The sequence below is a fragment of the Thermobia domestica genome, chromosome 10 (genome assembly GCF_964235325.1).
Source record: "Thermobia domestica chromosome 10, izTheDome1.hap1.1, whole genome shotgun sequence".
Taxonomy (NCBI): domain Eukaryota; kingdom Metazoa; phylum Arthropoda; class Insecta; order Zygentoma; family Lepismatidae; genus Thermobia; species Thermobia domestica.
In genome coordinates, this window is record NC_137463.1 from 123,366,100 (window position 1) to 123,392,671 (window position 26,572).

General features: G+C 35.3%; 1 protein-coding gene across 1 annotated transcript in view; it reads right to left on the reverse strand.

Moving 5' to 3' along the window:
* LOC145662697 (uncharacterized) overlaps positions 1–26,572 on the reverse strand; it is a 357,041-nt gene that overhangs the window by 10,867 nt on the left and 319,602 nt on the right. Inside the window, exon 2 of the mRNA XM_081728541.1 lies at positions 9,642–9,784. Within this exon, the coding sequence (XP_081584667.1) occupies positions 9,642–9,715 (74 nt within the window). The 5' untranslated portion in view covers positions 9,716–9,784. The remainder of the gene's footprint in view (positions 1–9,641; positions 9,785–26,572) is intronic.

The window sequence follows — 26,572 nt, forward strand, 5'->3', positions numbered from 1 at the left end:
GTTTGTCCTAAGATCTACTAGTGATTTTTTTCTGTATTGGACTAGATAGATTTAATTTAATAATAGTCTATAAAAGTAGCAGGGCAAAATTATTTTATGTTTACACATGTTCGGAAGAACATACTAACAATTCATAAATAATTGAATAATCCTTGATATAGTAATTAGATTTGGATAATCACTAATGGCGACAATTCTTGACAAATCAAAGTAATCAAATCTACTTATTTTCATACATATAATAAGAAATCTATTTTGTCAATAATTTCAAAATGATTTTGCTGATTTATCTTGGATGACACTGTTTTTTTATTGCAACACAGCAACATGTTCCATACGTAAAGCAACTTCGTATAGTAATCTGTTATCGTGTTAATGTTATAATTACAAATTACTACAATTCAACATAATTTATTGTCGAGTAATGACTCAGCAAAATAAGAATGAAATAAACTCCAGATTTCCTTCTCTTTTGTAACAAAATTATTTTTTGTTGCTCTTTGGTCGTTTGTACTTGTGTATGTGATACTACATAAAAAATATGTATTTGTAGTCAAACACTGCGCCCTCTAGTATCTAATCTCTTGGTATGTCACTGACGTGATTTAACTTTATGCATAACTTGCGCAATAGAAGATCACTATGAAAGAAACGTGCAAGTCATTTTTTTTCGTTCATAAAAAAATAAATAGGAACATGTGTAAACAGAGATGTCTTTCAAAAGCCGTCAGACATCTTCTCATCTTATCGCTTCCGGTATGTTTTACGAAGTGTGTGGACTTAACGTACAGAATAGAGCAAAATAGAGGGAGTCCCCGTAGAAAAATCTCTTGCGAAATGGATATCAGGATTTATTTTGGAGTTATTATTAATGAAGATTACATATGGCATTGTGATAATACTGTATATGGCGCTTTCAGATAGACCAAAAAATAGTGGCAAAATTTAATAATTGAAATACGTATTCGAATAATGATGTAGGGAACTCATTACTACAATTAAGAATCTGCTAAATTAATCCAATAGGTAGATAACTATTATGACTTTTCTAAATACTAAAATTAACAAAACAACGTTGGCTGCCGTGTTGGGCCGATGGGCCCAAAAGTGAACTTTCCTTCTGCGCCGCGTTGGTCCGATGGGACCAACATTGTAATATTGAGTTTATGACTCTATTCCCAGCCGTTGGCTCACAACTAAAGCTATTTATTCGTGCTGTCGGACCAATACGGCGCACGAAAGTATACTGGAACTAATGGCCTGTGAAAAAGGTTTTTTCTTACTAACTTTATGGGAGGAGGGTTATAGCAACCAGTGAATATTTCAGTGGGAGTTACATAATACTGCATCAATGGCGCCTGGGGCCCAACCAGCTAATTTTGGCCGGCAGTTAACGTGTTAAATAGAATTATTTTATTAAACAATGGCCTTTGTATGCATCCTTTAAAATGAGATCTATTTATTTTTTTTTCTACAAACTTTACAAAATGCGAATAAAGTGCTACAATATTTCGAAGCACGCTTCAATTACTGATAAATTACAATTTACGGAAAGATAAAACTTCAAATTGTGTTAATGGTTGTCGCTTCTAGCTTTATGGTTACAAGTTATTAAGTTTAGCGAAACAAACTCGTGTTCGATTCCCGATGTGAGGACATCTGGTTGGAAAGCCAGTTTAAAGCTATACACATATCACATCTCATGTAGAATGAGTAATGAAAAAAGAATTTGAATAAAAAAAAAACATTTTAAAACATCGTTGACACATATGAAAATGATTTTAGTTCCTTTCTAAGTAGAAAACTCCCTCCTGACGTATCACATTCCTAATAGAGCTAGATACAGGAAGAAAAAATTGATAGAAGGCAAAAACAAAAAATTCAATTACATCATTAAAGAAATTGATTCAAACGAAATATGACACTTTTTAACATTTAGTTTAAAATGACGCTGGGAAAAGTAATTAGAAAATTAAATTGGGGAACAGAATGAGTTACGGAATACAATTTTGCTCTTCATAAATAACTTCGTAAGTTTTCATGTTAAATAATTACTTTCGTTACAAGCCTACGGGAAATTTAATGGATTCTAATATATAACAAAACTGAAGTGCTTCAAATGCTCTAAAAACAAATAATTACTAAAAATGTGTGAAAAAAGAGTGAAGTTATGAAATAGTAAGAGGAATATGGAAAAGTAGTTTCTATCATTATACTCTGCTGTTTGTGAATATGTTAACATGAAGAAAGACACGTGTGAGTGAAATAAAATTTACCATAAATGCGTTACAATTATTAACAAAAATAACAAACACGATCGTCTTTTTGTAAATCAGAAAATTTCTCATAACTTCACATATCACATTGTATACACTGCACCCACATTTCATCTCAAACATCTTCAAAAAGATTATTGCAGCAAAATATTAATTTCTCTTTGTTATTAAGTTAATGATATAACTATAGCATGGTACCTTTCATCTCACTGGAATTGTATACTTCTACAGAAACTGTGAGAAGGTACTATTGGTTTATGGAATACTTGCAAAGTGAATTGTTCCATAATATCGTTCCATAGCCATTTTTGATTTGCGTATATAACGCAGACACGTTTCGACGAGAATTGAAGCAAGTAAGCCATTACTTTGAAGTTTAACATAAGCTCTTGAAACTATTCTAAAATTTTGGTTTGAATTTTTGTATTTTACGGCTCTATGCAACACACAGGTTATGAAGGACGGGACCTGTCATTAACGCGGCCACCGAATCACGACTGGGGCTTAAATTTGGTGGAGTTTGTGGATGCAAAGATCATTACGCAAGACTAACCATTCCCCACCTCATTATCTTGCCTCCAACGTGATCTGAATTACAGGACCACGCCATAAATCCCTTCAATTATTTTAAAGTTTGTACATTTAACATAAAGTACATTTATTAAGAATAAACAACGAAGATATACATGTAAAAGTTCCTGACACATCCACAATTACATTTTTCTTACTGCAGTTCTTTCAAACTCTAAAGAAAAAAATCCATGTTAAATTATCATACGTTGTGTTCATAGAAATATTTTCGACAATCACTTCAAGAACGTAACACAAAATAGAGCAGATATTTTTTCTATTTCATACCCACACTCTTATTCTATAACTCCCAATTTCTTTATATTTGCTCTTATGTATCTATATCTTTATGCAATGTTAAGTTCTTTTATCTACAGAATAGCTAATGGCTACAGTTAATAATAAAGTTCTCTTTACAAAATTTTTATTCAACACTATGATAATATATATAATAAAATAATAATAATATTCCAGTAGAATTCCTAATTGCCCAAAATTTTGTTTCCGTTTTGAAAGACTGGCCAGGAATTATGTGCTAAAAAAGCGAACTCACTAAAAATTTCGCTAAAACACCAACATTATGCAAGAAAAATTCCATGAAAACTTTCTGACCATAACTCTGACTTATGAAAGAGAACTAAAATATCAAACACAAAATTAACAAACAATAAACAATTTTACGCATAAAAGTGTATCATAAGACACAAATAATATGCCAAATCTTCTTTCGGTTCACTTTGTGTTGTTTGTTGGCTGGATTTGAGTTTAGTGTCCTTTTCATATGAGACTGGGACCTATACCTTAACATAGGATCCGAATCATATGAGCTCCCACAGAGAATCGAACCTTAGTATCCGTCACCAAAGGTACTTACGCTAACCATATGGCCACGAAGGAGCTCTTCGGTTTGTGTAGTTTGTACAGCAATATATCTATGTTTGAAGTGCTAAGCAATGCAGCTGAGTTGACTTAATAATAAATAATTATTTTGGCCATACATTCTAAAACAAGGAACAAATTTAGCAAAATGCATTAAAAGAGCATTCATGCTGCACACACTTACTATAGAATGCAGTACCCTTACACTACTACTTCACAATATGATTTTATGTCATTATTAATGCATGTTTTCCAGTCAATATCATAAATTTCCCACAAAATAAATGTATCTGCTGTTATTCTTAGGGTGACTACATGTCTAGATAATACTGAATGTCGAATAATCATGCCATGATCAAGTCTATCGTGAATGAGAGAACATGTGTCTATTGCAATATCTTCTTACAGATGTATTACATACATAGGGCGAATACTCTAAATTTATGGTAGTGTTCTTAGCGCTATAGTGTGTGTATTGATATGAAGCTATGCTCCTCGGTTTTGGATATCTTCTTTTCTTTCATTTAAAACGGAGAAGATTAATTTCTAATACCTCGTCTTCACAATATATTCTTTTGTACTATCTGAAGACTTTTCGTAAAATATGGCACGTAATTTCGTGACGAATTTTGCATACAATGTTCTCCACAACCAATGTTTTGATTATGCTAATCAGTCGAAGATAACAAAGAAAAATAATGTATTTTAGTGTTCCTTATTAAAAGAATTTTCAAGTATAAAACTAGTACTTTTTATCTAGTAGAACATTATTTTATTGCTTATTATTTTATTACACTTTCAATGTTGTAATAACTATATTGGCAATAAAAACAGAAAAATATTAGCTAAGATTTACAGAGGAATCTGATAAAATTACACAAATTTATTTTTGATAGCACATATTTCAAGTATCTATCTATGCTTTTTTCTAATATTCTCACATATTCTTATTACAAGAGAAAAAATGGTTTCTAATATGTTCTTGTGTAATGAAATTTTGTATGAGATATCTGTATGTATGAGCTAAATATACATTATTTACTGTTCAATAATTGCTATAAAATAATTATTATAATACAATACCTGTGTGGCAAAAGTTATTCAATAAACTGTCCATCATAAGGACATGGAAAACAATTCTAATACAAATTCCTAAAAATCTGTTACATATTGAATATATTTGTAATATATACCATGAAGGTACTTAGTTATGACAGAAATAGTATAATTCTGTAAAGATTAAAATTATATGTCAATGGTATGTGATCTTTTAAAACTACCGTGGCAAAAGATTTGCACTAAATCAAGTATACTAACTGAACTTGTTCCCATTGTGTTAAAATTATAAATATTTGTCTATGGATATTAACATTAAAAAAATTAACATTTTCGTTATGAATACATGAATATGTGAAGGAATAATTAAACAAATAACGAAACAATCTAGTGATCCTCAACCCGGATGCATTCATTTTAATTTTTCTATCTGTCGAGATATAAATGTTTTCTGTGTTATACTGTGTTAATCCTCCGTGTATCATATGAAAAATAATTAAATAATTCAACATATATTCCGGAAACCATTGCGCTATAGTGTATAAGTAATTCAACATCTAAGCTGGATATAATAGTATTGTATTCCTTCTGTTTTATTTGCAAATCTACATAATGTGGAATTTTGCAACATTATTCTTTACCTCCTATGGTGGTTCGTAATTACTCTTTTCTTAAATAATAAACTAATCTCTGAGCAAAGCAAACCAATTGAAGCCATGACTTCCATAACCGCACAAATCCACCTAAAGAGATATTTAGAAACTCAATAAAAACTGAATATTTGTGGGAAATGTGAACTTGGAAATCAATTTTTTTTTCATACTTACAGTTTGCTGAATAACAAAGAATGAAAAACAAAAAATGATTTTCAAGTTTATATTTCCAACAAATATTGAGTTGTTATTGAGTTTCTCAGTATCTCTTCAGCTGGACCTGTGTGGTTATAGAAGTCACGGCTTCAATTTTATTATAAAATTAATAACTTGTGACTATAAACACTTAGCTTCATCAAACACTAATCAGCGAAACTGTTGCATGTTACTAGATTTATAATAAAATTGATTTCCATTGCTTAGTAATTGGTTTATTATTTGATCAGTTATAATAGACAAAGTTGGTGTAATGCACAATATAACTTTTCTTATCAAATGAATTACCATAATATCAAATTAAAATATTGGAAATTAATTATTTACTTTGGATCTCATGGAAACCTTGCGGAAAGTACTGACTTATTCTCAAATTCGGGATTCATACTATGCTTATAAAGTACAATTAGAATTTAATAAGTTTCATATTCGTTGTTTGGTTGGTTCTGAGTTTAGCTTCCCTTTTCACCACTAAGGATATCGAGACGTGAATCTACGTTTTAACGTGGGATCCGAACCACATAAGCCCCCACTAGGAATCGAACCCGGATCTCCTGTACCGAAAATTCATACGCTAACCATATAAACACGAGGAACTTTGTTACGATGTTTAAAAAAATTAATCTGTTTATAATACAATATCGATCCAAATTGAGTAAATTCTAAAACGGAAGTACTTTTTCTCCTCACTGTTGTGTTAATTTAATAATATTTTGACATAATTTATAAAATGTGGCATCAGTGGTTACCTCACTGTAATATTTGGCAAAACTGAACTATCAATATAATAAACTAAAGTTGTCACACTTTAGACCACAGATAAATTTAATACGGCTAGTAAAATGATAAAAAAAAATTCTATTTTAAATATGTGCTACCAGAAGTCAGGTTGTATGATCTTTCCAGTTTTCTTTGGAAACTATGTGTTACACTCTTCCTAGTTTTATTGCTAATCTAATTATTCCAACATTGAAGAGTGTAATGAAAATAACTAGAGATGTAGGCTATTCTAGTTGATAATAAATAGTAATTTCATAATAGTAGGTTGATATTGTCTTCTGTGAGTTTATTGAGTTTCCCTATGAGCAAGAGCTAGAAAATCTATAGAAAATCTATTTCTTGCATGTAAAACATGACAGAGTACTGACAGTAGTAATTGAGTTTCTACGTTATTATTAGACTATTATACCTTGGTTTAAGCATACTCTCAAGGTTGGCTCTTCGTAAGTCCAGGTTACTGGAATAGTTTTTCGTCTCCAAAGAACATAGTGGCCATGACTATTTTGCACAATTACTGACTTTTATAGGTTTGCTAGAGGATGTTTTCTCAATCTGTTCCAATTATATCACAGCGAATTCAGGAACAATAACTATAGCCAAGATAATGATGATCTTGATGTAACTATCAACATATCTATATATTTTTGATTTCATCTGCCAGGTCTTTATACTTTCTGGTTTCTGTACTAAATGTTATTCGTATATTGTAGGTGGGACTTCTATATCTATGAGTTACTTCTTGGTTCATTTTATTGATGTTAGTAATGTTCGATCTGTAGACAGTAAAGTTATATCTGTCCTGATTTTTCGATCCCACTATAATTTGTGTTTATCATTTGCAGGATTTCGCTGATATGTCGCATTATGTTTTGGCATTAGTGATTTGTTCCATGTTTTCTGCTAGAAGGTGGTGTATTTTTTTCAATGTTGATGTGTCTTTCCAGATATTGTAGAAAGCCATTATACGATATAATCCTATGATTTTCTTTATTACTATTAGCTTGGGTGCCATTTTCATTTGCACGTGTTCTTTCTAATCTATAGTAACTTCTGTAATCTAATACTATATATTTAATATTAATTTATTAAAGGCTATATACCACGAAAAAAAATTGCAAAGAAAGAATCTTAAACGCAGTTTAATGTTATTTTAATATTTAATATGAGACTAAAGAAAAATCTTCAAAGCCGGTCCGAGCAATTTATCAATCCGTTCTTGGTATTCGCAATAATGAATTTAATCGAGTGAGTTAAATTGAAGTAAATTAGTGAATTGTTACTAATTAAAATTTCCAACACAATTTCGCACATACAATGTCAAAACTACTCTTTCTGGCCGGCCATATTGCTTTTTGGTGTGGTGACTTGTAATTGGTTTCCCAAAGAATTTTCTATTATCACTACTATACCTTGATAGGTCTCAACGTGAGGGAGTTTTGCTTTAAGAAGTAAAAGGCTTCTAGTCTATTTTCATCGCTTTTGCATAGTTTTCGTGTTTCTGCCACATATACTACAATACTCCACATGAAGCATTTTATAAGTTTTGTTCTAAACTCTTTATTTAAGGTCGTACAAAATATATTTTTCTTCTTAGCAAGAATAAATGTTTTCTCATATTGCAAACGACTACTTACTTAAATCATAGGAGTACATATATCGGTTTGTAATATCACTAATTCTGGCTTCTAGGTAGCAGATATTGCTACTTTATAACCACACTGAGAAAAGAAAACGTATGGTGTACTTAAAAATATAGATTATATGCATAAATCCTGTAGGTTTTTTTTTTACTTAACGTACAATCCTATGTAATGAAATGAAATGAAATATTTGAGTTTTACGTCCCACGATTATGCCGGTTAGGCTAAAGGAGACGGTGATGATGAGTAATGAATGAAATGGTGGAATGAAGAAAGTGGGAGGAAACGGGAGAACCCCGAGAAAACCCACGCACACGGTGTTTGTCCACCACAAAGTTCACTTGTCGGGGGCTGGGATCGAACCCAGGACCCCAAGCACCAGAGGTGAACGCTCTTTCACTGAGCCACCGTGGCCCCCAATCCTATGCAATGTCCTGTAGCAAATGTATAACTGAAAACGTATGTTTTGTTACTTTCCGTATGTGTTCCGAATAAACGTACTTTCCGTACGAAAGAACTTCATATAGACGGTCAGAATCTAACATACAGATGGATCTATATAATGTATAACTGACGTATGTAAAATATATTACGTAAAGATATGTAATATACGGAAGACTGTTAGATGTCAAACATCCTGCACCTGCATGATGTAACATCTAAGAGATAAAAGGGTATTATGTATGTAGCATATGGATAACGAATGTTCTGTACAGATTTTCGTAGTAATCATAAGGGTTCCGTATATTTATATAATATTCCGCTGTCCGGATAACGGATGTTTCTCAGTGCAGTACTTCCTAACGTCCTCATGATGCTAAAACTATACGCAAAAATACGTGCCTCTATATGAAGTAGAATCCGGAACCACGCGTACCAAAGACACTGATCTTATTCGTTTGGCAACACTTCATGTCAAAGACTAAATTTTAATGTTTAACGTCCCACACATATACCCTTTAGGATAAAGGAAACGGATGGTTAATGAAGGCGAAGGATTATCAAATAATTGACGGAATGAGAATGTGTGTGGAAATGGAGAGCCTCTATAAAACCCACGGACACTATGTTAGTGATCACAAGCTCACATAGCCTGGATTGAACCAGGGACTTTTCGTACCAGAAAAAAGCGCTTTACCACTGAACTACTGTGCGTTCATAAAATCTTTGGCATTGTAGGCCGCGAAGGATCAGGTCACCCAAATGGCTTTAAGCTGGATGATGTGGAGTCACTACATAGGCTTCAATATTTTTGGCTTTGAAGACTAGACCTCACAATCTCTCAACTCAAGAAGCCCACTAATTGCTTCACTGTGCTAAGCCATCACTGAAAATTATATTGCCTCACCGGGAAACGAACCTTATGTATCAAAGTCAGGATGGGTAACCAGTCCGCTACACGAGTAACTCAATTCACAAACTCTAAAGTTAATTCCGAATGATTTTTTAAAATCATAATTACAATAAAGAAATATGTTTTAGGAAGTGGGATAGTCCTACATATTGTTCATTTTCCTTATTTCACTTTTAGTAAAAGAAAAGGTAAAAACTAAAGATTCCTTGAAGCTTACCTGTAAGGTCTGGCCATCGACTGAGCAACAATAGCAAGAACTATAATGGCAACAATGATCACTGTCCGGTGCATGTTGAGTGCTGGTGGGCTTTTTCCTCTAAGAGCTGCTTTCTACTCTTGTCCGTCACTGATGATGATAACCTGGAAAGGAGAGCAGACCGCTTGTATTTATCCCACAGGGCAAAGGGCAACGCAACACATGCTATGCGTAGGATGCTGGGAGAACCCGATTCAAGGAAAAAATGTGACGTTTCGTTACATATACCAATCATCATTTACGGTTTTTCTTAAATATAGAGATCACTTTCGGCTAACAAAAAAGTATCGTAGTAGAAAAAAGGATACAAAGAAAAATAAATAAAAGATACCTATCTTGTTGACAGTTGTTTTTTACTGTTAAGGTTACACAAGACGAGGAAAACCCTACTCTGAAATATATAAACAGTATATATTTTACAGAATTGAACCAATGTTATAAGGGGAAGAGGGGAGAAACCGTGTCAACTAGTGATGCAAGATGCTACTGAGATTTCGCGCTCATTTGATGTAGGCGGGGTTTTCATTTGACGTAGATATAGTTGTATGTACACAGATATAATTAGATTATATGTTTTAAGCATTGTAAACATTATAGCCACTGGATAAAGGTTTTGTAAAACAATTTTGGTGCTGAGAAGCTAAGCAAATTGATAAGTGAAGTGTAAAGGATTAACGCAGCTATAATAAAAACGGGAAGAGTAAACAACGAAGGAGGATCTTCTTAGAACTCTTTTATTATTCGGCTGATCAAACCCAAGTCATTCCTTTGTGCTTATAGTTTTGCGGTATTTTTTTTTTATTAGTTTCTTTTTATCGCCAATGTGATCGTGATTCTACGGACTATGATACCTAAGTCTGGAACTATTTCCGGCGAATTCTATTTCGCCAAGATTTGTTTTCAGTACACCCACATAAACACTTATTCTTCAGTAGTCAGGCGCCTATGGACACACACGTACACACACGCGCACGTATGCTATAATAGTTCCTTAGAAGAGCCATATAATGTAAACAATTAGCAATATGTATATATAACGGTGATATAATGTTGTGTAATCTTCATTACAAATGTAGTACATTTACGCCTCCATTTTTATCTAAAGAGTATAAATGATAGTCGTAATATGTATAAAATGTGAAAATATCATATGTGAGTATATGCACGTGGTTACAATCTTTTTTGAATAACGGCACACTTCGTTGAACGCCCACATCACATCACATCTTTTTTTTTTTTTTAAGGCTCTATGATTCTATGATTTTTTAAATCTAAAAATTCGCGGCACATTGGTAGTCAAGGAAGGTCTATGGAGTCCAGACCCCCCGGGAAAGTAAGGTGAAACAATAAACACTACCTATAGAAAATTAAATTTCAATTGTCACATTATCCTTCGGGATCTCGCATGTGCGGAATGTATATCAACCGCTTTCTCAGAATAATACGCGCTTGATCCCAATGCGTTGTGGGACAGCGGTGGCTTAGTGATAGAGCATTCACCTCTGCTGCTTGAGGTCCCTGGTTCGATCCCAGCTCGCGCCAACTGAACTTTGTGGTGGACAAGGGTTTTCTCAGAGTTCTCCCGTTCCTCTCACTTTCTTTATCCTACCATTTCATTCATTTCTTATCATCACCGTCTCCTTTAACCCGCACGTATAACTGTGGGGCGTAAGACAAAGATTTAATTTCCAATGCGCTGTATTGGATTGGTTGGACCGTCAGGGTTTCTGTAGTTAACAATTAACACAACAGTTAGTGATGACCCCATTGTTTTTATATTTTCGTGATATTGAGCTGCAATAATTACTAAAAATGCAAGGGTAGTGAAAATGCCGCCATTACACAGAGCGCCCGAAAGTTAACTCCTAAAAGTGACAATAGTGACACCCTCTCACATACTAAATGTAGTTTTTGGCTATAACAACTAAAGTGAGAAATAAATAGTTTTAAACAGTTTCTAGAAGGCAGAAATGCTTATAATCTACTGCTTTCCAACCTTTTTTGACAGAAGGTACACATTACTGAACGCCCACAATGTCATGACGAATGTTGTATAAAGTAAAGACTTGTAGGTAAAGTTACTATATTTCTGATATTCCAAACCGGGACACTGGTGGGAGGTAAATCTTCCAAACCGGGACTCTTTCACTCATTCCCAGTACAAGAGGTTTATATTCACTCCTTCCCAGTGTTTCTTTCATGCAGGTCCAGACTGACCCAAGTGGCTCAGACAGGGGCCAAATGAAAATTTTAATAAATAGAGGAGGTCAGGAGTAAAACAAAAAAAAAAAAAAAAAAAAAAATGTGGAAAACGTGAGCGACACGGCGGTAACCTGCACACATCAAGTTCTTTGAGAGATTCATTAAAATTTTATTGCGACTCACATCCCCTATGAAGTAAGAATGAGCAATGCCAGCTTCGAAGTCAAGTCCAACAGGTGCTAGCAAAAACAAAAGTGAAATACAACATACTTTCGATCGCGGAATATAAAAGGGAGCCGAAAGTGTAATGACCTGACAATACAATTCTTGAGAGTTTAGTTTCTCGGCCCAGGAAAAATAACAATTTGAAACCCAACAGAAAGAGATCTGAGATCAATTTCAAGATTTATAATATCATGGCGTTGAACCGTCGTCTTTGTAACAAGATCTCGTGGTTTTGCCATTGTTGAGTCAATCATGTCAAAGTTGCCAATTTTATCTGCCAAGAAGTCGAGCAGCGAGTCAGTTATTCAAAATCTGTTACTGTGAAGTAGTGTACTGCATGTCCTTATCATGTCGTTTCGAAAATTACCTTAGAAACGGAGCTTAGTACTATTGTAATGAGTGGATTATAAATTCGGACTTCTTGAATTTACAGCACTGATAAGTGAAAAATTATTAAATTCTTTGTACGTAGGTGTTTCTCTTAAATAATACTGTGGCTGTTGTTAAATCCCGCTTCACGGTTGTCGTTGCGTATTCATTACTACAATTGCTATTACAGTAAGAACTGGATATACACATAAATTTGGAATAAAATTACGTGAATCGAAATAAAAATTCATTACACGGATTTCTGGTAGCAATATTAAGATTTACTATTGATAATTTTTAGGGCGTCCGGAAATTGATAATTTCCCCGCGACACTCAGGGTGGGAAATTTGCATTGAACCTTTCAACTCCATAGCTTAAGTAGATTCATCGCAACAGAAACAAAATTTCGACAATGCACGCTGAGATTTTCAAAAAAAATTGACAAGCATAACAATTACGCGCAAATGCCGTGGGATTGGGGGGAACATGTCCCCTCCAATCTTGGAACTGTGGGGGACTGTCCCACACAAAAATTCGATTTGAAATGTGTTTTTGGCGAGAAATGTGATGATTTGTATCCGATTGCCAGAGAGGAAAGTGAGATGAAATTGATGTCCTCCCCCAGAATAAGCCTCAAATCTGCCCGCCTCCCAATGTTGAATACAACTCTGTTCCTCTGATTCTCCACAGCATCGTCTTTCAACTACATAAATATTTTGAACATACCTTTAAAAAATTATGGGAACGGTCTTACCGTCCCCCTTCCCCTGAATATTGAAGATAGATTTGCGCCGCTGATAACAATGTTGTTAAATCACATGACACAGTAGCATAAGGAGTAGAATTGATATTATTCAAATAATAAAATAGATATTAAAATTCGATCATCGATCATTTATTTGAATATAGATTATATTCTTCGTATTACACTACAATGTAATTGAACAACAATCATATCAGGCATATTTACTACTGATGGTAATTTCACTGACCATTCTTCAAGTTTCGACTCTGTTTAGAGTCGTTTGAACTCAGCTAAAATAATGAGTTTGAGTTTATTACGTCACCAAATTTTCTGTATTGCAAACAAGCTTTAGGCCAAAGAAATATAAGAATACAATAGTGCAAGCTTATTATATCGTAGTACGCATGCGTCACGTTTCGACAAAAGAAGCCAGATTGCCTTAGTGAAAATGCTCTTCTAGAACTATGTTACCAGTTATCCCCTATGATCAGTTAATAGCGTGAAACATGGAATAAAATACTGAATGAACTACTTATTTATCGAAGACTAACACAACTTATTTTGACCCTGCCTCTGTTCCAAATTAAGCGAATCTCCACACTCGGCAGTAAGGGAAAATTTCAATATTATAGAAATTGCCCCCACTCTCAATGAAGAAAGAGACATTTGTATGAATATATTATTTCTTCCTTAGGAGCGGAATTTTCGAAAATTCTAGAACATATATTTTCTTAATTTTGATTAGAAGGATATATACTGAATTTCACAAATTCAATTTCAGCGAATAATCGCATTGGATAACTCTCAATAAAGAAAGAAAATTTCAATATAATATAAATGGCCCCTTTTCCCTCCTTTAAGTGTGAAATTTTCAAAAAGGCTGAAACAAGTTTTTTTTTTTCTTATTATCTAAGAGTTTACATACCGAATTTCATCTTCAACTTAAGCAAATCTTCACATTCAGCACTTTATGATTAAAAAGAATGATTTTTTTTTTTTTTTTTTTTTTTTTAGAATTTCAGAAATGTTTCCGTTTCCCTCCCCTTTTAGGAAGTAAATTTTCGAAAGTGCCGAAATACATGTCCCCTTATTTTTTAATGGAGAGTTTACATGCTAAGTTTCTCTCTCTCTGACTTCAATAATTCGTGAGATGCGCTAATTTTGGGGGGAAAATTTTGAATTTCTCTTTGGCCTCCTTAGGATATTTATTGTAAAAACTCTTCTTTATCCTTTCTCTTTGTAACAACAGGAATATCCTGTCCAACGTTTACACTTCTACCCAGGCCCGTGCTGGCCCACCGGGACACCGGGACGTGTCCCGGTGCGCCCTCCGAAATATCACAGTATAAATAAAGGTACAAGCTTTTAGTAATAAATTCTTACAGTTTTATTGGTAAAGAACCCGTGAAAGTTGCAGTGCGCCCTTTACATTAGGCGCCCTTCCGAGACCACATCAAAGATGAACGATTTTATTTACTCTTCTGTATAGCACAGTTCTGTACAATAAATACACACAGTTACTGTTGGCGAAGAACACGTGAAAGGTACAGTGCGCCCTTTACATAAGGCGCCCTACGAAACATCACATTATAGATAAGTGGTTTTAGTTATCCTGTATACCAACTTTGTTTAATAAATTCAAATACTGACTGGTAATACAGAACCTGTGAAGAATACAGGGTGCCCTTTACATAAGATGCCCTACGAAATATCACATTTTTTAAAAATTTTATTTTATTCTTCTGTATTTCAGTTTTGTATTATAAATTCATACAGTTGCTATTGGCAGAGAACAGGTAAAGAGTATAATCACTTACAAAAATATTATAAAGTTATATAGCTATAAAACGAAACAATGTCATACATCAAGAATAGTTCGGATAGTCAAACGTACGATGTATTTATGTAATACTACACTGACATTAGTCTCTAATTTACGATTTTTACGGCATCGAAGCTTTCACAGTCTTAATATGCATCCATATATACGAACATATTGATTGCTCCTGTGTGTTCTAAAGCAGTGTTCGGATAATCAGTACCTGTTGTATTTATGAAATATAGCTATATAAATTGGGAACCGGTCAAAACCCCCACAGCCAAAACACCCACACTCAAGAAATGTCAAAACGCCCACACAAACGGTCATAACCCCCACACAAATGGACAAATCTCCCAAACGCACGAACGGTCAAAACCCCCACAGCCAAAACCCCCACACTCAAGAAATGTCAAAACGCCCACACGATCGGTCATAACCCCCACACAAATGGACAAATCTCCCAAATACACGAACGGTCATAACCCCCACAGCCAAAACCCCCACATTGGTAATCGGTCATAACCTCCAACGGTCATAACTCCCACACAAATGGACAAAACAGCCACACATAGCAACGGTCACAATCCCCACATAAATGGACAAAACCCCCACACAAATGGACAAAACTCCCATATGCAGAAATTGTCACAACTGCCACACAAATGGACAAAACCCCCACACAATCGGTCAAATCTCCCACACTCTGAAATGATCCTGGTTGTATGTCTTGCCCTTGTACTTTTTAATAACATTTTTTATTCCACTTAAACTGATGTTGCAACTATTCTTCTTGCACTATTTTGTAATGACAGAAACACTAAAGTCGGCGTCGTAAAGAGCCGCAACAAAGACGTGCAATCACGATAATTTCAGAGTGTGGGGGATTTGTCCGATTGTGTGGGGGTTTTGTCCATTTGTGTGGCAGTTGTGACAACTTCTGCATATGGGAGTTTTGTCCTTTTGTGTGGGGGTTTTGTCCATTTATGTGGGGATTGTGACCGTTGCTATGTGTGGGAGTTTTGTCCATTTGTGTGGGAGTTTTGACCGATTTTGTGGGCGTTTTGACATTTCTTGAGTGTGGGGGTTTTGGCTGTGGGAGTTTAGACCGTTCGTGCGTTTGGGGGATTTGTCCATTTGTGTGGGAGTTATGACCGATCGTGTGGGCGTTTTGACATTTCTTGAGTGTGTGGGTTTTGGCCGTGGGGATTTTGACCTAGACCCTATAAATTTCCGTAAAATGTGGTCTTCCTGTCACCATGGCACGGCGCGTCCTCAGGTTGTGGATCGAGAAGGCCTCTGGGATATAGAGGTTAGCTGCGAATATACTGAGTAAGTAGTCGCGGACAGACAAGGGATGATAATTCCAGCTTGAGAATTTTGTGTGAGGCTAACAACCTCATCCTGAAAAAAAAAAAATATATTGTTCAGATAAGTTCGCAGAATCCTCGGATCAGAACTGATAACTTGACACGAACTCAGCAAAGTAAAATTTGTAAAAAAAAAAATGAGTTTAGAAATAGAGGTTGGACCTAGTGGGATATCAGGAAGTTAGATGAGAAGGAAATGGAGAAGTCAAGTCGGAAAATTTTACATTCTTTTACAAATTAAACATTACCAACTAGAAACAGGCCTTTCCGTTCACAAACGAATACGTATATCAGCATTTACATAGGTTGAATATGTTAATGATAGATTTTCTTTTACTTCTCTTACGGGTCGGTGGTGTAATATTATTGTTTTAAATGCACATGCCCCAACAGAAAATAAGGATGGCGATTAAAAAAATACAGTTTTTACGAAAGAATAGAATGGGTATTTGATCATCTCCTGCAATACCATATAAAAATTCTGTTAGGCTGTTTCAATGCGAAGGTAGGACCAGAGGGTATTTTCAAACCGATTATAGGGAATAAATGTTTGCATAAGGAAGATTGTGACAACGGCGTTAGACTCGTGAACTGTGCAATATCCAGAAACCTTAACGTGAAGATTACAAAATTCCAACATCGCGACATTCATAAATATACTTGGACTTCATCAGATGGAAAAACACATATTCAAACTGATCATGTTTTAGTAGACAGAAAAGACAGTCTAGCACAACTGATGTTCGGTCGTTCAGAGGAGTTGATTGTGATAGTAAGAGAGAGACTATTGTGGAATAAAGGAAATATTCAATATCTGAAAACGGAGCGGTTTATTTTATTTCTAATAAAGGAAAGTCAGGTGAGAGGGGAGCCAGATTGAAGTGTCGAATAGATTCTCGGTTTTAGAAGGTTCGGAGTGCACTCGTGTTCAAGATACTTGGTTGAAATTAGAGATAACATTAAAATTTCAGCAAAAGAAATATTGGAGCACTTTTTTTTTTTTTTAAATAAAATTTCGAGCTTGCGTTTCTACTCCCCGCTAAAGCTGCACTTTTCATGCCTTTTTTTTTTTTTTTTTTTTTTTTTAATATCGATTCCGTGACAGCTCAAGAAGTCAACACTTACAATTACTTTACTGTTAGGTTAAGATGAGTTGATTCACTATGTGCTACGTTATTCAAATAAAGTAAAACATTACATTGAAGTTTTCCAGACAACATTATTGGCGTGGACTGCAAACTGTACAGTGAAAAGAAAGATGGAAAAAGCCCCCTCCAGTTGAAGTGCTTATACAGACACAGACAATGACATGGAGAACCAGTCGTATTAACAAATGCTGAAACAAATCTTCAATTATGCGCTTACTCACCCTCACTTGTCTGTTCACTAGGGGTGCATCCGCAGCGTGTATGTTAACATATAGCCACGAGAGAATATATCTCAGATTTTGAGTACAGTTTCAAAAGTTAATTTCCGTAAACTATAAAAGGCAGTGATTACTCTGATAATTACCACAAATTAAACGCAGCTTTTGAGTTGCATACACACAAACTACTAGGGAATGAGGACCACGTGCTAACAAAGAATACACTGGAAAATGAAAAAAATATAACAAAAATAAAAATAAGATGACAATCGATAAAAAATGTAGAGAATGAATATGACAAGTCCGAACTTCGCTAAGTATGGTGGAAGAGCCTATTTGTTTACTTCTTCTTGGACAACCGCTAAGAGCACTTATAAATCCATATGTGACTTTGTTATGCGCAATTAGTACATTCAAATTCACGAACGACGATGAACTGAAGGGTACGAGGATACGGTTGCAAGTAACAACTGTAGTCATAGAAACATAGTTCAACTAAACAACGGTGAAAATAGTGGGGAAATTAGAAATGACCAAAAGTGAAGAGTTTACATCGCTCATTTCGAAATACAGATAGAAGATTAAACTTACAAGAAATTACAAAAATCAGTGAAATTTGGCGTTATACTAAGCATAGTTTGGGGGGGGGGAGCGAGCATTCCCGGTGGGGATACTTCAGCTGACTTCTTTGGGGGGAACAAAATGTGATTGAGGGGGGAAATCCCCCTCATCCCCCCCCCGGTAATTCTCACTCTGGGTAAAATCGATCAACTATCGACCAGATATTTACCATTCGACTAATACTTGAAAAGAAATAAGAGAATACAACATCCTGGCACATCAATTATTGACTTTAGACTCTGGTAGGAGGGAAACATTGTACAACATGCTTACAGAATTTGCAATACCGAAAAAGGTAGATTAATTAAGATATGTTTAAATGGATCCCAAAGTAAGGTTCGAGTAGAGAAATTCTTGTTCACGAGCTTTCACGCTGAGAATGACCTGAAACAAGAAGATGCGTTGTCGTCATTATTATTTAGCTTTGTTCTGGAGAACACGATAAGGAAAATCAAAGACAGCAATCAGGTCCTAGAGCTGAATTATATTTGCCAGGTTATAGCGTACGCTGATGATGTAAATTTAATAAGTAATGATAGAATAATAGAAAGGAATGCAGAAATCTTAATTAACGCTTGCAGGGATATAGGCTTAAAAGTAAATACAGAGAAAACTAAATAAATGGAAGTTTGTCAGGGTCGTAATACTGTATTTTATGGATGCGTTAAAATACCAAATAATATTTTCTTTCAACAAAGTGGATACTTTCAAATATCTAGGATCATTATTAACAGACCAAAACCATAATCACTAAAAAATTTGATGTCAACTGAAAGCAGGGATTTCGTGCTATTGTTCAGTTAAACATCTTCTGTTGTCGCTAATTCTGTTGAGGAATTTGTAGCTCAAAATATAAAACGATAATCATGCCTGTTGTGCTGTATGGTTGCGAAACATGGTCACTGACTATGAGGGAAAATCGCAGACTGAAAGTATTTGAAAACAAAATTCTTAAACCAATATTCGAACTCCAAAAGGAACGGGAATGGGAAAGGCGAAAACTTCATAAGGAGGAACTGCATAATTTTATACCGTTTACCAAACATTGTTAGGGTCATCAAGTCTAGGAGGCTCAAATGGTCAGGTTATGTAGCCAGAATGGAAGAAATTAGAAACGCTTTAGAAGTTGTAACTGAAAATCCAAATAGGAAAATGACCGTTAGGAAGATCGAGGCGCAGATGGGAGGACAATATTAAAATGGTTCTCGCAGAGATTGAAATATAAAGTAGAAACTGGGTTCAGTTTTCTAAGAACAGAAATCAATGGAGAGCTTTTGTAAACGCGGCAATGAGCCTCCTGCGTCCATAGGCGTGCTATATTAAGTTGTTGATATATTTAGCTTCTTTTTATTTGACAGAAATATTATTACAGGAACTAAAAGTTTTTCTGTAGTAAAGAGGATTTCGATTCGAGGTGGTGATTATGATATAAAATGGCACCCATACTCTTTCAAAGTCTCTCTCTCTCTCTCTCTCTCTCTCTCTATATATATATATATATATATATATATATATTCCCGTTTGTATGGGCGCCCTTTTAGTAGACTTGTCCACCGCCCTCATTAGTATCCCAGCACGGCACTGCTTCTACCTATAGTACTATGGCCTGAAAAATGATGAGCGAGTCGCTTATACATTTTTAAATAGAATGTAACCTGCATCCCTTTTCTTCTCTTCCAGATCAAATATTAAAAAATGTTGAAAGATTTGTCTAATTATTTTAAAATGAGAAGTCCAAATCCTAAATTTCATGTCTCTATGCTTCAGAGACTCCAAGATATGGACATTTTAGGATAATTATAGCCATCCCTATTCCCTTCTCTTACTTGTTGAATTTCCAGGCCACATCTCTTAAGCTAGGAACTTTAAATTTGGACAGAGGATAAGATGTATGACTAATGCACTGTATCATTAAGGGAGTAGTTTTGGAGATCTGAAGAAAGAAGAAGAGAGAAATAGGGATGGCAGTTATTATCTTGAAACGTGCATGTTTCGAAGTATACATACAGGGTGTTTCAAAACAACACCGACAACGTTTGGGAGGTGATTCGTGGCATCAAAATAAGACGAAAAGTATTATGTTAATTAACGTTAACATCGTTTTACAATTCTTTGAAATACTAAAAACTTTTATTGCAGTTTAGAAACATACAAAACTTTTGTACATGCTTGTACTGACACTCAAAATAATTTCAATATCTATAAACAACATTTATTTTAAAAAAAGAAATATGAACTAGTAAATAGTAAACAACCTCAAAATACTTCATATAGGGTATATGACGTGCTAGTTTGTTTTTAAATTGTATGCCAGTGAAAGTGTTTAGAACTTACATAAATACTTCCCAAAAATGGCAGTAAAGGGAGAACAAGACAGGGACAGAACCAAACAAGACAACAACGTAGAAGAGACATATTACTGATTCTTCGAGAAATGAGAATTTTCGCTGATTTAAACTTTTCGTGTAAGTTAACGTTTTATTATAATTGAATTTGTCTTGTGTAAGATAATGTATTTTCAATACTTCTCACGGAGGTCTCTCGACAGGCCTACCTGTAATCAGTACACTGAAATATTTGTTCTTCTATAAAGCAATTTTCAATTAGTCAATTTAATAATATTGAAATTGCAGACTTAAAGAGTGCACTTGATTCATTTTCATTTAGAATGTCTGCTGCAGTTGATTGATCCAATAAAATGTATATCAATTTAAATTTAATTCTTTAACAAATTAACTTCAATTCGAATTAAATATGAAAAGATATTACTACTATACTACCACTGAAGTCAAATCTATTGATTAATATTAATATTCAAAACATGGGTATTTAAAATAATGAACATCACTCTCTCAAATAATCTATAATTCGACACAGTATAGACCAACCTGAGTGCACAAATGCTTCCTTTCCGAGTTATAAGTTGCCGAAAACATGAAAAAAAAAAAAATGAATTTTCAATGTCCATAGCTCCAAAACTATGGGATCTACCGTAGTCGGGTCAAGACTTCACTGAGGAACTAATATGTGCGCCATCCAAAAATACATGTTTCAGAATTCTAAGATACTCACGTAAAAAAATTTATACAGGCAGTTTAGCTGCGGGAATATAATTTGAAGTTCTCACCAACTACCTCTATAAAAATTGTTACTGAAATAACGCAGGATTCTGAAACATGGATATTTGGATAGGGCACATACTAGTTCCTAAGTGAAGTCTTGACCCGACTATGTAGGTCCCATAGTTTTGGAGCTATGGACCTTTGAAGTTCATTTTTTCATGTTTTGCGGTAGCCTATATAACTCCGAAAGGAAGCACTTGCGTACCCAAGTTGGTCTATACTTTTCGTCTTAGTGTCAGGAATAAGCTCCCAAACGTTGTCGGTGTTGTTTTGAAACACCCTGTATATATAAACATCCTACATGAAAAAAGAAGGGAATGAGAAAAGTGGAAAGAAAAATGGACTGAGTATTACAATTATTATGATAAGACAACACCATTTTAATCTTTCCACGAAAATATCTCAAAGACGGTTGAACATAAATGAATAATATAAAAACTTAAATAGAAAATACCAAGGGGCTCATAGAATGGTGTTGTCGCGGTGCCCCCCCCCCCAGAGCCGCCCTTCATGGAGGCCCAGGGCCCAAATTTAATACTTTAAATGGAAATATGGGTCGAGTGATATCTCGTTCGATAGACCTCCAAACACTAAATAGCGTTCTGGTGAAAGATTTTCCATATGCATCACCGTTTTCAAAATCACCGCCAAGACGTGGGCCTGTATCAGATAAAATTCAAGTATCACTAATATGAAAATGTTTGGAGATAAATGAACAGAATAAAAGGAAAACAGAAAAATGGTATGGGGCACGCCAAATGATGTTGTAGCGTTGACCCCCAAGGCCGCCTTGTATAGGGGCTCAGGGCCCAACTTCGAAATTGTAAATGGAAACATGGGTCAAATGATATATCGTTAGATAGATCGTCAAACATTAAACAGCATTGTGGCAAAAAAAAATCATATCAGTCACCATATTCAAAATGGCCGCCAAGACATGGTGCCTGTATCAGATGAAACGTCCAGTACCACTAATATGAAAACGGTTGGAGATAAAGGAACAGAATAAAACTCGTATAGGAAATCACAGAGGGTATCAATCATTCCACGGCTCGAGAATGATGCAACAGAGAAAAAGATTATTAAAGTGACATAATGCAAAGAAAGAAATCTAATTCATAGAAAATCATCTTTTCCTACCTCCCTCCGTAAGTGGGTAAAACGGGAATGAATGGAACAATCTGAAATGAAAACCTCACTTTTACTTGCAATAGTTATGGTTTGTCTGAAACATTTGTGTGTACAATTGACTGGTACTGTAATGAATAAAAATAAGCTGAAATTCGGTTTGAAGGGTAACACCCATTTGTATTACAAAGTGTGATTTGATAGGAAGGAGAAGCAACTGAAATGCGAAGCAAAGGTTGCAATAATACATTTTTGGAACTTACAAAATTTTGCGATCCCCTGAGAATTTAACACCATGAGTGCAAGATGTTTGGGATGCATCTGCATCAATATGTACCGTTTTGTTACTGAGGTTCACAACTGAAATTACCGCTAAAAGTTAAGCGGAAAGTACCTGTGAACAATATCTCACTGAACCTCATATTCTATCTCCTAAATTTCCCTCGCAGATGGTATTGGGTAGGTTGAAAATGGACATGCATCCTGCTCCGCCCGTTATAACTGGGATTGTCCTTGTCTTTCTGTTCTACTAAATGAATATTGGGACCTTCTGTACTGACACGGCCATTGACTTTTCACATTTTTGCCCACTAATCTGCGATCTGCATTAGACAACTGCACGTCATAACATAAAGTTATGTCACGTCAATTCACGTTCCTGAATTTTACGCACGAAAACTGAAGCTCCAAGCGAAGCCCTCAAACGTCTATCTATCTGAAATATTCACTGTTAAAGAATGATAATAATTAAAACAGGTTGTTTGAATTATTAAATAACAATGTACTAATCACACACTTTATACACAAAAACGTTAGTCAGAAACTCTCGTCGAAAAGATGTTTTATCCGATACTGGTGCCATGTCTTAGCGGTTATTTTGAAACCGGTGACCCATATGAACAATCGTTTTCCACAGTGCTCCTTAGTTTTTATAGATCTATTGAACGAGGTATCACTCGCCCCATGTTTCTATTTAAAATTTTGAAGTTGGGCCCCATGAAGGGCAGTCCTGTGGGTCACGGCGAAAATACCATTCGATATGCCTCATGGCATTTCCTATTTGAGTTTTTGTTCGGTTCATTTATGTTCAACCATTTTCATATTAGTAGTACTGGAAGTGCCATATGTTACAGACACCATGTCATGGCGGCCATTTTGAAAACGATGACCCATATAAAATAATTAAAAATCTTTTGCAACAACGCTTTTTTTAGTTTTTTCAAAGTTCTATCGATTGAGGTATCACTCACCCCATATTTCTATTTAAAATTTTAAAGTTGGGCCCTGGGCCCCCATGAAGAGCGGCCCTGCGGGCACCGCGACAACAACATCCGATGTGCCCCATGGCATTTCCTATTTGTGTTTTTGTTTGGTTTAATTATGTTCAACTGTTTTCGAGATATTTCCGTAGAAAAATCAAAATGAGCCACCCTGTATACGTAATTCATGATCTAAACTTCTCATTTAAAATAATTAGAAGAAGAAAAGATGTGGGGATTATAATCTGTACTCTGTTACTAACCGGAAGTAGTTGGCGCTAAACTTAAGCAGTTAGTTATATAGTTATCTCATTTCAGGAGAATTATTCACTTCTTTAAGCAGGAGGTCGATCATTAAAGTGATTCTGCAGAAACTTGGACTGATATTACAGTCAGCCATTTTTTGAACTAAGGAAAATACTTATTTCAACAAAATGTGATCTTGAATTTCAGTGCACGATCTGTCTGCTTCCGCCACATTAAGTTTGGTGTTTTGCTTAGAGCAGTGTTGCCAGTACTACAGTTACATAAACTAGCTAAACATAATGAAAAATATGAATCGAGCGTAAGCGACTTTAAGAATTACTTAACAGAATTTGTGTCATTTGCCTGCTCCAGAATAACTTCCGTAAAATGTATGTGATATAATGAACATTGGCATGTGCCTTCCTCCAACCTAAAATATAAGCGTATTTTGGAGGTTTACATTTCTAAGGTATAAGTGGTAAAAGAAGACTAAAATGAAGCACATGTTGCAAATTTCCAGATTAGTGATGCCCGTACTGTAGAAGAGAGCGAAAGATTTTATTAAAACTACAAGTGTTGAAAATCGCATCATTTAAAACTTTGTATTAAAGATTTGAGTATCGTTTAAATATATTGATAAGAATAATTCGAAAGGCTTCAACAAAATTTACGCTCATTACATCAAATTTGATTTTCTTGTTTATTTGTTTTTACTAAAATTACTCAGAAATGTTTTCTTAAGTTCGAGGTGGATTGACTCTCTTGCTCCTGACATCAATCTCAAACAATAGGTCATACTAAAAAGCCCCAGGGAAAGCACGTACCATGTTTTGTGAAAATCGGATAATTTTAGGAAAGTCATATATATATATATATATATATATATATATATATATATATATATATATATATATATATATATATATATATACTGTATTTGGTATGAGGTAATCTGATTCCTCTTATCAAATTTTATCGGGGCGGGATGGGGAGAGAATCAAGATTCTGCACTGACATAACAGTTATTAGTATATTAGTATATAAAGGTAACCAAGAAAGTTCTATCACTTCTTCACCAACCACTTTCGAACATCGATATGTCACCTAACACGTACCTGGAAGATCAAAAATAGTCCCCATCAGCATCGACGACTTTCTGCCAACGTTCTGGAAGGCCATGGACTTGAACTGGCGACCTCTAAGGTGATTGTCCAAGGAACGGAACAGGTGATAAACGGACGGTGCAATGTCCTGGGAATATAGTGGATGCAATAGTGTTTCCCATCCAAGGCGTAGAATGGTGTCCGTTTCGTCCTAGCCTCATGGGGATTAGCGTTGTCCTGTAACAGAACCTCTTTGCTATTCAGAAGTGTTGTCTCCAGAGTTTTGAGTTTTTCTTGAACACGACTCAACTGCTGACAGTACACAGTTGCATTGATGCTCTGACCAGCTGGTAGCTGTTCCTGATGCACGATGAGCGAGCAGTCCACCTAACACACAGGATGACCTTGTTTTGGTGGAGTTCTGGTTTCGATTGTTTTGGAACTGGTTCATGGGATGCTAACCAATGAGGATGACGCCGTGGAGCTTCGTACAGGACCCAGTTCTCATCACATGTCAATACCTTGTCCAAAAATGGCTCCTTCCTCAGACGAGACCGCAAAGAAACACAGGCGTCTGCTTGCGTTGCATTCTGGCCAGGAGTCAAACCATGTGGGACCCATCGACCCAACTTGTAGTGCTTCCGAAGTTGATGGAGATGTGCCGAATGGTTTCTCAACTCACATTGAATTGTAGTCTCAGTTCCTCAATTGCTGTCTGAAGATCTTCATTTTGTACATGTGTTAGTCTTTCGGCACGTGGTGCGTCTTCGAGTGTTTCGTCACCATCCTTAAACTTGTTAAACCACCGCTGCACTGCTCGCGTAGTCACGACACCCTCATCAAAAATTTGGCATATCTTCCGCCCCGCTGCAGTGGCGTTTGTTCCTAGTTTGAACTCGTACAGCATACATGCTCTTATGAAGTTCTGTGGGGGTCCCATGTTCACTCTGTCCTTATGCAAGTTCACGGTATAACTAAACTGCCTCAACCAGGTAGTATGTTGGATATTCCTGCAACAACAACTGACCTTCGCCTTATTTCCATTCGCATTCAACTCACGGTGTGAGGGCCTATTTGCCACAGACTTCCACAAAAAGTGACAGAATTTTCTGGTTTACCTTTACACAATTAATTAACATATGTATTTCTCAAATTCTGGGTAAATTGACCGCATGCTATTCCCACATGACGACTCTGACGTATTCTATAACGCAAGGAATGTGACAACAACGAAATTATTAACAGTGGTGAATTGTTTGCAACGTAAAAGAAATTCAAGATACGTACACTTACAAAAGCTGCGAACTCTCACATAA